We start from the raw sequence: 13,573 nt of genomic DNA, 5'->3' as shown, positions 1-13,573 counted from the left end.
ATGGCTTCTATAAAACTTGTATAGCCTTATGCTTAATTGTCATCACTCAGGTTTGATATTTTAATGTCATTTGATTTTTTTACATTTGACATTCAGTCTGCAATTAGAAAAAATAGAGCTGCATGTTTTACTTGCTATCATAGACAAGAGAAGCTTGATAAATATACAGCTTTTATCTCTAGAGCAAACATATCAGTGGTGGTTTTAAGATATTTAACATTCATGAGAAATGTAAATGAGCCACTAAAACACAGAAGAGCTCACTGAGATAAGCAACAGATCAAAATACTCATAAATTTTGTCAATTGTTTTGTTTTGTTTTTTTAATTTTAGAAGTCCAGTTTAAGTGAATAATGGAACTAAATGCGTTTAACATATTCTATTCTGGTAAATCCTTGATATTTTTGAATCACCCTTTTTACAAGGATTTTTATTTTATCATTTGGTGGAAACTAGGCATTTTATTTGATTTTAGGACTATATCTAAAATATATAAAGTACAATACTATGGTTACCAGCTATTTACAAGTTGGTGCCCTTTTATTCTTTTAGTATACAAATGATTTCCTTAGGTTCTAAGACACCGGATTGAACTTTTATAGAAACATGAATGCAGCCATTTAACTAGCTTTTAGAACACTGAACTTAATAGGATGCCCAGTCATTTCTACCAGGCACCCTCAGCTCTGCATGCCCACAAGTGCTAAATTTAAAGATGCAAACACAATGGAGGAGTTTGGTGAAGCAGTACCAATTTACATTTGTTTTCCTCCTATGATTTCTTCTAACAGTGTCTTTGAACCGAAGCTGGGCATTATTTCATGTTTTTATGCCAAAATTGTTCTGGCCTGTCAAAGTATTTTGTAACAGCTTAAAAAAAGAACCATCAGTGACCCTGTTTGAGGTATAGAAGGTTACCTCCACTCTAGCTCCCTTATCACAAAACAAAACCAGAAAATAAAAATAAATAAATAACTATGAAAGAAAGAATAAAAAGGGAGAAGATGGCTCATTCTCCATCTGCCTGCCAATCGAGGAGGTTAACCTATTGTTTTCTTCCCTTCTCTCTTTTTCTCTCTCCCCCTCTTCCCTGTACTCTTTCTCTCTTTTCTCTTCCTATCCCTTCTCTCTTTTCTTGTGTTTTTTTTTCATGTTCAGCTTTAGTAACAAATGAGCATCTGTCAGTTTTATAAACTGCAACAATAATTGTTTAAGACAATCAATTTTGGATAAACAATCAACTACTGCAGAATAAATCAAGATTTTTTAAATCCCATTTTCCTTTATACATTCTGCTTCTTTTTGTTTGTTATATGTTTATTTTGAAAGTACAATTTTAATTTAATGTGATGACATAAGCACAGTTAGGCACAGTGTAATACATAAGAAAATATATTGTTCTCCAAATAGTAAGATTTAAGATTGTTCAGTGGCTTTGTTAAAAACAATAAAGTGTTTTTGAGGATATAGTGTAATTCTTTTCATTGCATTAATATAACCAAATATATGCCTGTCTATCATATCTTTGTCTTTAACCAAATGGTTGATTTGGAATATATTATTGTAATTGAATTTGATTTAAGGTTAACATAGCATTATCTGTTATCTGCATGCTTCTGGGTGCATTTTAAGAAGATTTTAACTTTTGAAACGTTTATGATTCTATGTTGTTTTAATCTTGACTACCCTTTCTGAGGCTTATTGACTGCCTCCTTCTAGTACCTTATAATTAAAAGTTCATATAGGCCCTGGCCAGTTGGCTCAGTGTTAGAGTGTCAGCCTGGCATGTGGATGTCCCAGGTTCGATTCCTGGTCAAGGCACATAGGAGAAGTGACCATCTGCTTCTCCATTCCTCCCCCTTCTCTCTCTCTCTCTCTCTCTCTCTCTCTCTCTCTCTCTCTCTCGCTTTCTATCTCTGTTCCCTTCCTGCAGCCATGGCTTGATTGGTTTGAGCGAGTTGGCCTCGGGCTCTATGGCATCTGGCTCAGGGGCTAAAAAAATGACTCTGTTGCTGAGCAATAGAGTAACAGCCCCAGATGGGCAGAGCATCTCCCCCTAGTGGGCTTGCTGGGTGGATCCCGTTTGGGGTTCATGGGGGAGTCTGTCTCTGCCTCCTCTCTTCTCACTAAAATAAAAAAAATAAATAAAAAAAGAAAGTTCATATAAACCATTCTTCTTTCAAATTGTGTCATACATGGTTAGCAGATCCCAGGAATATTGTAAATTTTCTAACTTTATTTTGGACTTTGTACATCTGGCCTCTATTGCCCTGTAAGTTGAAGATGAAACTGTGTTTTTAGATTTCTCTCTGAGTCTGTGATAACAGCCCTCACACCTTGTATTAATTTTATGTATATGTCAACAGTGGTTGGTCTTTTAAAAATAAATCAAAAGAATAAGTAAGCTGTCTAAATGTTTTTAATATTGCTGTCAGTGTAGTAGGCTACCTGTATATAAGATGTCTTCTTTTCCCAGTGTATGTATTTGATTGATTGACTGACTGATAAATTTACAAATGTGTTTCCAAGTCCATTACGAACCTCAGTATGGCTTGAACTATGACATGATAGCAGTGAATTTAATTAAATCTCCAGGCCGATAAGTCATGTCAGAGAATCTTGGTGATGTCTTTTGTTGATTTACTGAACAGCAGTTAGTAACCTATGAACTGGATCCTATGTTACCTATAGAAGCTTGCAGATAATACCTATACGCCAGCAGACTGAAGTAGTCTGTTAAAACTGCTGTGAAGCAGATGATGTGGAAGCAAGTTCACTGTTCCAAGGAGCACTCTGCATAATGAAATTCCTGGGCTGACTGCACAAAAAGTGCTTTGCTTCATCACAGTCATGCTTTCTTACATCATTACAGTTAAATTTCCAGGCACCAAAACCTACATTGACCCTGAAACCTATGAGGACCCAAATAGAGCTGTCCATCAATTCGCCAAGGAGCTAGATGCCTCCTGTATTAAAATTGAGCGTGTGATTGGTGCAGGTAAGGCATTTGTAGCTTCCTTATTCAGCTGTTCCATTTAGCTGAGATCGAAAGTCATACATCATAATGACAAGCACATAATTATGCCTCAAGTATAGAACTTTTGCATTTATCTGAACTGTTGGAAGCAGTGAGGCTATACTTGTTTATGAAATCTTAAGAAAAAAAAGTGAAAAAGAATCATGTGTAACAGAGAATCTGTGTATCTTTTGTCTTCTGCTGGATTTTTAAGATACCGTTTTGTTTGTTTGTTTTGTTTGTAAGCTATTTTTTAAGTTTGGGCTTATTCAAGAAATGACTTAGTGTTTTAAAACCTTAGGATGTTTTTGAATTTTGCTTGAATATATTTCCTCTTACTTGATTTACCATTTTCTTGCTAGGCTTTCATTTTTATATTCTTTCTTGCATTTTTAGGTATTAACTAGCCCTTATACTAGTAAATTTTATGTCAAAAATTAATATGTATGAATTATTTAAAAGAAATATTAGTTTTTATGTCTACAATATATTTTCATAAAAATTTTATGTTTTTCAGCCAACACCTTTAATCTAGCCATCATAGTGATACCAGGGGTCAGGAACCTATTGCTCGTGAGCCAGATGTGGCTCTTTTGATGGCTGCATCTGGCTTGCAGACAAATCTTTAATAAAAAAAATAATAACATTAAAAATATAACATTCGCATGTATTACAATCCATTCATTTCCTACCGCTCATGTTCATGGTTGCGAGTGGCTGGAGCCAATCACAGCTGTCCTTCAGGACAACACCAAATTTTTATTGGATAATGTATAACGTACATGGGTCATTGTATGGCTCTCGCGAAATTACATTTTAAAATATGTGGCGTTCATGGCTCTCTCAGCCAAAAAGGTTCCTGACCCCTGGTGTATACAAATTCCAGACTCTTAAATCTTTAAAAACTATTTTGTCCTTAAACCATAAAAGCAGAAGCAGTGTTTACAGTTTGCTGATGCGCTTTTACCTTTTGTAGGCAGTGTACATTATACAGCATATTTCAAATCTCAATTATTTTTCTGAGTTTTTGTTAATCCATTAAAAAATAGTAGTTTGCGAAACAGTTTAGTAAAACTTAAAAGTACTTTTACAGAATTATTTATATAATATTTACTTTGAGAGGGAAGTATTTCGGAAATTAAAATACATCTCCTGTTCTGTTACTTTAGGAGAATTTGGAGAAGTCTGCAGTGGTCGTTTGAAACTTCCAGGGAAGAGAGATGTTGCGGTAGCCATAAAAACCCTGAAAGTCGGTTATACAGAAAAACAAAGGAGAGACTTTTTATGTGAAGCAAGCATCATGGGGCAGTTTGACCACCCAAACGTTGTCCATTTGGAAGGGGTTGTTACAAGAGGTAGATATTAATAATTCTTTCATTTATCAGGAGGACTATCAAAAATTAGTGTCATTGCATATGTAATCAAAACATCAAATTATGAACAAATTATATATTCTAAATGAATGTTTTTTCTTGATATGGACTGACTAAACAATTCTTCTTTTGTGTCACCACCTCAGGGGAAAAAAATCAAATAAATTCAGGATTTGAATGAAAGAATAACTCTGATAGAACAACTGATACATACTTCATTTAGCTCAAAAGCCATAAAAGTGACACACTTTAGTCTTCACATTTTCTATGAAGCGTCATTTTCTGAGTTTTGTTCACAAAGCAAGGCTCAGAAGAACACACTGATTTTTATTGTTCAATTTTATGAATCATGACCATGATCCAGACATTTAATGACTCTTTGACCTTAGCAACAGTGCCGAAAACATTCAAAACACTTGTAGCTCACCCATTCAGTCTTTTAGAAGAGCATCATGTCCTTTATTTGGGATGAGAAAGAAAATAACCCTGAAGTTGAGGCTGAGGTTTCTGAAGCAACACTTTTATATTCTTATGTTACATGTATTTTTAATTTTAGGGAAACCAGTCATGATTGTCATAGAATTCATGGAAAATGGAGCCCTAGATGCATTTCTCAGGGTAAGTAACAAAATTATTCTCTCAATCTAAATATGTATATGTGCTACCAAAATAATTTTCTGGACTTTTATTTATTTATTTTTTTGCAATATAAAATGTGAACTTTAATAAGTTAGAAGGTTGTCTGAAAAGCAGAATAAAATTCTCAGTCCTAGACTGGATTGAACTAGATAGAATCTTTTTGATCATTTAAGTGATACAATGTAGTTTAAAAAAATAGCTTCCACTAATATATTACTCAAGTACAGAGGAGACCTGACGCCCTATAACTTGAATACAGGTTGTAGGGTAGCATTTTTCTATTCTAGTACAGTTATAAATGAAATACAATGAAAAAGTGAAAAAACCACTTACTATTGGCACCGTGAACCCACTTCTACTCTGTGGAACCATTTCTATTACAGTGTTAACCTGAACACCAAGCATAAAATGTAGAATTATTAACTTTTTTTTTTTTTTGTATTTTTCTGAAGCTAGAAACGGGGAGAGACAGTCAGACAGACTCCCACATGCGCCCGACCAGGATCCACCCGGCACGCCCACCAGGGGCGATGCTCTGCCCACCAGGGGGCGATGCTCTGCCGCTCAGGGGGGGGGGGGTTCACTCTGCTGCGACCAGAGCCACTCTAGCGCCTGGGGCAGAGGCCAAAGAGCCATCCCCAGCGCCCGGGCCATCTTTGCTCCAATGGAGCCTTGGCTGCGGGAGGGGAAGAGAGAGACAGAGAGGAAGGAGGGGGGGTGGAGAAGCAAATGGGTGCTTCTCTTATGTGCCCTGGCTGGGAATCGAACCCAGGTCCCCCGCACGCCAGGCCGACGCTCTACCGCTGAGCCAACCGGCTAGGGCCTAACATTTTTAAATTAATAGTATGTCATTATTTTTTTAAATGATAAATTCTAAATGTATAAACATATTTATATTCTCAAAGAGTTTCTACCTAAGAACATGAACACACGTTAACATTTTTTAATGGCAAAGACAAATTAATCTATACAATAAAAGGACATGCAGTATTATCATACCTGATTTAGAATGATAACTAAAACCCAGACTTAGAAGCATTCAGAAGACTTAGACACATCTGTGTTGCTGCTCTTTATGATCTGCATAACTATCAGCTCTCTGAAGGAAAGCACCACCGAGCAAGTTGAGCTAAAACCGGTGTCCTTGTACACCATATTTGTAATTCAGTCAGAGAAATCTGCAGGTTTAAAATAGGTTAAAAATATGTGATAGCCAGTTCAATTGCAAATATTGTTTAATCCCATTTAACTAGTACTTCTATTTTAGAGACTCTTTGTTGCAAGTGATATTTCTGCAAATAACAAAACAAAGAAACATAAAACAAAAACAAAGCAACCCAATGTAATAATTTTCTACTTCTTAGTTGTTTATCTTTAATCAAAAAATTCTCCCTCTTTATTTCTTACCATTTGGAGAAAACATCTTAATATACATGTCTTTATACCTTTATATATTTTTAGGTTATATATATATATATATATATATATATAATTTTTTAGCTAGTGAGGAAAACATTTATCTATCAGGGATATGTTTGGACATTCCATTCACTAATTTTCACTTAAAATTAGCATATACTTTTGAATTTGTATAATCTGAAACTATTATTTATATTAATTAGATATCAATATAAATGATTACAAAAACTCTGTTTTGTATTATTTGACTGTCAGTTAAATTAACATTTGTTATTTTCACAAATGTCTATTATATAGAAAATTAATAATTCCTATTATACAGTAATCAGTGATTGTGCAGATGTTTTTCACTGTGATATTTTTCCCCTTCAAAATACAGTTAACTGGGCTTTTACTTTTGTCTTCCTGTAGAAACATGATGGGCAGTTCACAGTCATTCAGTTAGTAGGGATGCTAAGAGGCATTGCTGCTGGAATGAGATACTTGGCTGATATGGGATATGTTCACCGGGACCTTGCAGCTCGCAATATTCTTGTCAACAGCAATCTTGTTTGTAAAGTATCAGATTTTGGCCTTTCTCGGGTTATAGAAGATGATCCAGAAGCTGTCTATACAACAACTGTAAGAAAAAGCTTATTACTGCATCTCTTCACATTCCCTAGATTTTCCTACCAAGAAAGAAAAGTTCAAAACTAACAGGAAAAGAAAGGCAAATTGACTTCAACTTTTTTGTTGTTGTTCCTATTTTTTTCATTTTGGAAGAATCATCATTGTTTTTATAAACAGAATAAGAGAAGAACTAATGATAAGAATGACAACATGCTTATCTGATTATTAGGATGTTCATATAAATAATATATAGTCATTTAGAACCCATAGAGCACTCATACTTGTAGAAAAATATGTCAATTTTTAAATAAATATTTTAACAGAATATTAATTATGCTAATTCTTATAACTTTTACAAGATTAGATAAAAAGTTAATATGTGAAGATTTACTTAAATACTCCATATTTCATTCCATTGTAGTAGTTATTTTGCCTAATTTACCATTGTCTTTTGACTAGACTCTTGCCCTAAGGCCATATAAGGCCCATTAAATTGAGTCATATTACAATGAAATCTTGTAATGATTTTAAGAAACAGGGGTAGAAACTTTAAGTACACTTAGATTCAAGATGGATAGACATGATACTGCTAAATTGCCAACCCAAATATATAGATGTTTACCAGTAGCTTTATAGTTCTGTGATAAATGATCATAAATTATACATATTTAAAATGTTGATTTCTTTTTATAACAGGGTGGGAAAATTCCAGTAAGGTGGACAGCACCTGAAGCCATCCAATACCGAAAATTCACTTCAGCCAGTGATGTATGGAGCTATGGAATAGTTATGTGGGAAGTTATGTCTTATGGAGAAAGACCTTATTGGGACATGTCGAATCAAGATGTAGGTGTTACACTATTTAAACAAAAAGGATTTAATACAATAGTATATTCATTATTATTGGAACGTGTAGGTAATGGCTCATAAGGAGAAACATTTATGGAATTATAAAAATACGATTGCTGAGTTTACACAATTATTACCACAAATTACCATGATAATTTCCATAATTTAGTGGTTCAGTTAACTTAATATTCATTTTAATTATGAAGAATTGATTTTTTTTTATTTAAATTCTCTGGATACAATAGAAGCCTACACAGGATATTTTCTCCTTAATATAGATAATGATGCTTTGCTTACACAGCTATATAGTGGGACAGTGATGTGAGTAAAAAAATCACTTGTGGAGAGGAGGGAGAAGAATGTTGTAGTTGTGTTTTTTTTTTTATCTTTGAAGCTTATTTTTCTTTTTCTTTAATGTTCTGAGAAAATACCTTTAAATTATTTTTTTTTTTTTGTATTTCTCTGAAGTGAGAAGTGAAGAGGCAGAGAGACAGACTCCTGCATGTGCCCTACTGGGATCCACCAGCATGCCCACTAGGGGGCGATGCTCTGCCCATCTGAAGCATTGCTCCATTGCAACTGGAGCCATTCTAGTGCCTGAGGCAGGAGCTGTGCAGCCATCCTCAACTCCCCCCCCCACCCCGCCCCGGGCCAACTTTGCTCCAATGGAGCCTTGGCTGCAAGAGGGGAAGAAATAGACAGAGAGAAAGGTGAGGGGGAAGGATGGAGAAGCAGATGGGCTCTTCTCCTGCATGCCCTGGCCAGGAATTGAACCCGGGATTTCACATGCCAGGCCAACGCTCTACCACTGAGCCAACCAGCCAGAGTTAAATTATTCTTAATTGCTTAATTAAATTTTAATTTCTTGAGACAATCTAGATTTTATAATCAATATTGATTAGTGTTTCATAGTGATGTTTTAGAATGTAATCACAATGGAAGTATCTTTAGAAATTTCTGGAAAAAAAAACATTGTACTCATGTATTCTGTTACATACTAGGATATAAAAAATACTGTTATTCTTTAATTAAAGAAGCTGATAGCACATCTTGGTGGGTATACATCTCACAATAAGAGACCATTTATAAAACAATAAAGGATAAATAAATCTGAATTTTTGCTTCTGTTAGATTGAATTTTATGAAACTGACATTTTTATAGGTCAGAAACTTTCAAATACTGGCAGATACAAGTATATAGTTCAATTTACTGACATGAATGAAATTTAGAAAAAAAAGTAGATAATGTGTAAATCTAGGAACTAGATTTCTGAAGGAAATCTGAGGGAACTAGATTTCTGAAGAAGACCTTGGTTTTTATCTGATGAGAAAATTCTCCAAGGAAACACACTGGCAAGTTCAGAAAGATAAGCTTAGTGAGGTGGGTGGGGACCAACCAAATAGACTCATTTTTCTACAACAAAGATGCACATATGGTAGTGATTCAAAATGAAGATTAGGGTGGAATAGGTTTATGAAAGGCCTTTTTTGAAGGAATTCGAAAATGTTACAAATGCATGTTCTTGAGAAATAAAGTAAAAAACAAGTAGTGCTTGAGGAAATTGTCTATATTGCTATTTAGAAATAGTGTGACTAACAAACTGTTTGAATTAGTCAATTCTGTAAACAAAGACAGCAAGAGTAGCTGTCTAAAGTGAAAATGGTATTATTTTTCAAAAAGATATTATGACCATTGTTATATTAAATTAGTAAATTTGTTCTTGATTTTAATTTTCCACTTCAAGTTTCTATGATTCTTGAAACTTATCATTATTTTCAGACAACAAAAATCAAGTCTGACTGTTGATCAGGTTATTTTCAATATATTTTTCTCCCAGTTTCTGCATAACCTGAAAAGTTCACAGCCTGAAAAGGTAAAACTTTTAAGTCATTTAAATCTTCTGATATTTTAAATTGAGAGATAACAGGAAACATTAGTTTTAGTTTTTGTTTTTCAAAGACAAAAGTCTAATGATGAATCCGTTTGGCAGAGGCAAAGTTGTTAATATTTGACAGGCCTTGGTGTCAAAGATTTCATGGACTGTCAAAATTGAGGGCTAACAAATCCTTGAGGCAGAGAAAGAGAAATATTTGCATTCCCTAGACAGTCAGTAGAGTCTCGTTTCTTTTGACACCTTCCATCTGCACTAGATTCAGATATAAAGGGGATGACAGGAGTATGATAACTTCAATGCAAAAGTTCGCTTAACTCCTAAAAACAAGTAATAGAAATGGTTAAAAAGAAGAAATAAATATCTTCAGTTTTCATTTTTAGAATTTCCTAAGTATTGTTTCTTTGTTTTTCTTGAAAATGAACTATCATGACTATGTAATTAGTAGCCCGTGGCTTGGGGGGAGCCTTGGTCCCAAGCACAGAGGATAGCTCGGTGGTCCGTGGTCCCAGCCGGGGGTTGCCAGGTGGATCCCAGTTGGGGCGCATGCAGGAGTCTGTCTCACTGTCTCTCCTCCTCTCACTTAAAAAAAAAAAAGAAAAATCTTTATATATGTTAAATGCAGTCAAATGTAATAAATATTACAGAAACTGAAAATAATCATAATTAGCATTGACAGCAGCTGTCTTTTAATTGAATTTGTCTTAATTCAAATAAAATTCTTACTCGAATTTTGAAATTCTTCATTGAATAGATTAGATTTTTTTTTCTGTGTATAGTACTTAAAGTTATTTCTTCTCACTTTAAGTTAGGCCAATAAAGTTTTAGTTTTACTAGTAGAGAGTAATGAGGATTATAAAAAAGAAGCTTCTTTAAAGATATGGGACATAAAGATAAATTCTTAAAGTGGTCCATTTTAAGACATTTAAAAGCTTTGAGGCCCTGGCCGGTTGGCTTAGTGGTATAGCATTGGCCTGGCGTGCGGGGGACCCAGGTTCGATTCCCGGCCAGGGCACATAGGAGAAGCACCCATTTGCTTCTCCACTCCTCCCCCTCCTTCCTCTCTGTCTCTCTGTTCCCCTCCCGCAGCCAAGGCTCCATTGGAGCAAAGATGGCCCGGGCGCTGGGGATGGCTCCTTGGCCTCTGCCCCAGGCACTAGAGTGGCTCTGGTCGTGGCAGAGCGACGCCCCGGAGGGGCAGAGCATCGCCCCCTGGTGGGCAGAGCGTCGCCCCTGGTGGGCGTACCGGGTGGATCCCAGTCGGGCGCATGCGGGAGTCTGTCTGACTGTCTCTCCCCATTTCCAGCTTCAGAAAAATACAAAAAAAAAAAGCTTTGAAAATATAATATATTGTAACTAAGTTTATTTTCAGCTAAATTGTGATCCTTCAATTTTTTCTTTTAAAAGTCACCACTAATTTATATTTTTGTGTTTTTTATATTAAGATAGAAACAAAACTCTGTGTGTGGGAGGGGGAGTTGTTCATTTGTTTGTTTTTGGTAAAACTTTGGCATAATCCCCATGAGGTAAGGGTCTGAAATATTAATTGTATAAAATATGGTTTGTGTAATGTGAAGTTAATGAAATGAAAATGGGCAAGAGCAGAACACAAAAGCCAATCATGTTATATCCCACCTTTATGGGTCATTCTTTGTTTGTTTGTTTTCTCTTAATTACAATGGTGATATTATAATCATACTGAAACACTTTCCAACAAGCAACTTTGTTTTTGTTTCTAAGTTTTGGGTTTTTGTTTTTTTTTACAGTATATACCAAAGTACTCCCTATTGTGTCCTAGTAGTTTTTTATAAATGGCATTTACCCTAGTCACTTTTTAATCCTCAAGGAACTATCTAGAATTAGAAATTGCTTATGGCCTGACCTGTGGTGGCGCAGTGGATAAAGCGTCGACCTGGAAATGCTGAGGTCGCCGGTTCAAAACCCTGGGCTTGCCTGGTCAAGGCACATATGGGAGTTGATGCTTCCAGCTCCTCCCCCCTTCTCTCTCTATCTCTCTCCTCCCTCCCTCCCTCTCTCTCTCTCTCTCTCTCTCTCTCTCTCTCTCTCCTTTCTAAAATGAATAAATAAAATAAAAAAAAATTAAAAAAAAAAAAAGAAATTGCTTATGAATGTTTTTTCTTTGCTTTTTATTATAGTATCAAGGCTAAATTTGAACAGGTAAAACCAAGATATGTCTGGTAATTTCACAAAAAGATGTTTCGAATGAATTCTATGAACAATTAATTACATAATGCTCTAAGAAGTCTAGGTTCAGGCATCTTAACCGTGTGCCTTGTTATTTCCAAGAATGTGGAACAATCTGCCGAAGGTAATTTTTATTTTCCCAATGGAAACATAATGAAGCTAACCAAATTAAAAACTGCAGAATCTCTAGCTTCAGTGTGTGCCCAAATCATCCACTTTGGGCTGGTTTATCCTCAAAGGGTATGTATGCCAAATTATGCTCTGTAGAGCGACAGAGGCCAAGGTCCCTAGCAAGTATCTCTAGTGCTCTTACAGGTGGGATCGTAATATATACTTAATGGTAACATTAGGGTCCCAAAATTGACTCCCAATCTAGAGCATCTCTTATTTTAAATGTTATGTAATGCTGCTGCTCCTTTTAAAGTATGTAAATCACTGTATCTTTGAGAGCCACAAGTTTCATTTTATATTGCAGTAAATTTTTCTCTGCTATAATAATAGGAATCATGACATTTCCTATAGTGCAATAACAACTACAGAGGCTTATTAACCCTTTTATTCCTGTGGAAGTCATTTAATGCTACTAAACTGTGTTTATTGATATAAAAACAAGGATTTCTTGTGTTCAAAACTGAAGCAGCCTATGGGATAGCTATTGAGGAATATTATGTCAGATTAGATTTGGTTTAAATTTACATTTTAAAGGATTATTTAGAGGATAAGAAACAAAGGAAAGCTCATTCTACCTACATTGCTTCATTCCAGATATTGGAAGGAGGAACAGGTTAGGAGGTGATAATGAGGACTGCACTCATGTTATGGGCATGGAAATGGAGTCCCGTCCAATCAGATACTGTATACGTTCAAATATAAGCAGCCTCAAATACAAGGGAAGCCACTCCCTTCCCAGTGGAGAAATAAAATACCCCCTAATTGTTTGTTATTTGCTCATTTTGAACACATGAAGTTTTACAGGTTTTATTTACTTATGTATAATTTGTTTATGTAACTTAACCCAGCTTTCCAAAGGACATTCTTTTTGCTTTTTTCTAAGTTTCTAACATAGAACACTTTTGCATCCAAGTATAGTGTCATCACTGGAATGATGTACAAAGCCACATTAAACTGTTTGCTTTTGTCAGTGTTTTTTTTTTTTATTTAATTCCTTTTATAGTTACACATTTATGATCTTTGCTGAGTAGCCATTTGTGTATGATTGCTTATAATGAACTATGAGATGCCCATGGAAATGCAGGTGAAGATGTCTGGTAAACTCATGTATATGAGATAGTGATCAGGGGAGAATTGGAACTGAAGCTTTTATATTTACAGTACTTCTCAAAAATTACTGTAAATAAGTTAATTTGCCTTTTAAACTATTAATTTGCATATATAAATTTTTCTTAAATTCAAGTGGGCTCCTTTTTTTTTTATTTTTACAAAGGTTTTTTTTTTCTCTAAAAATTGTTGATGCTAGCTACTTTATTCATTCTATCCTACAACCTTTTACATTTGAATGTGCTATTCTTGAATGTCAACAAGCATTGTAAGGATAAGATTTCCTACTAATA

The 13,573-nt window shown here is 35.0% G+C and overlaps 1 protein-coding gene across 6 annotated transcripts in view; it reads left to right on the top strand.

The window, feature by feature from the left end:
* The window catches only part of EPHA7 (EPH receptor A7), a 167,161-nt gene that overhangs the window by 144,021 nt on the left and 9,567 nt on the right, over positions 1–13,573 (top strand). For 3 of the 6 annotated variants that reach the window (XM_066254311.1, XM_066254298.1, XM_066254292.1), the window contains exons 10-14: positions 2,873–2,998; positions 4,186–4,371; positions 4,946–5,007; positions 6,859–7,068; positions 7,753–7,902. In XM_066254311.1, coding sequence (XP_066110408.1) covers positions 2,873–2,998; positions 4,186–4,371; positions 4,946–5,007; positions 6,859–7,068; positions 7,753–7,902 — 734 coding nt within the window. Of the gene's footprint in view, positions 1–1,158; positions 1,849–2,872; positions 2,999–4,185; positions 4,372–4,945; positions 5,008–6,858; positions 7,069–7,752; positions 7,903–13,573 lie in introns of those variants that run through there. The other 3 variants (XM_066254318.1, XM_066254303.1, XM_066254325.1) reach the window with 2 other exon arrangements.

This window comes from Saccopteryx bilineata, chromosome 1, assembly GCF_036850765.1.
Source record: "Saccopteryx bilineata isolate mSacBil1 chromosome 1, mSacBil1_pri_phased_curated, whole genome shotgun sequence".
Classification (NCBI taxonomy): Eukaryota; Metazoa; Chordata; class Mammalia; order Chiroptera; family Emballonuridae; genus Saccopteryx; species Saccopteryx bilineata.
The sequence above is the reverse complement of the archived record's forward strand: the minus strand, read 5'-3'. Positions and strand labels throughout refer to the sequence as shown.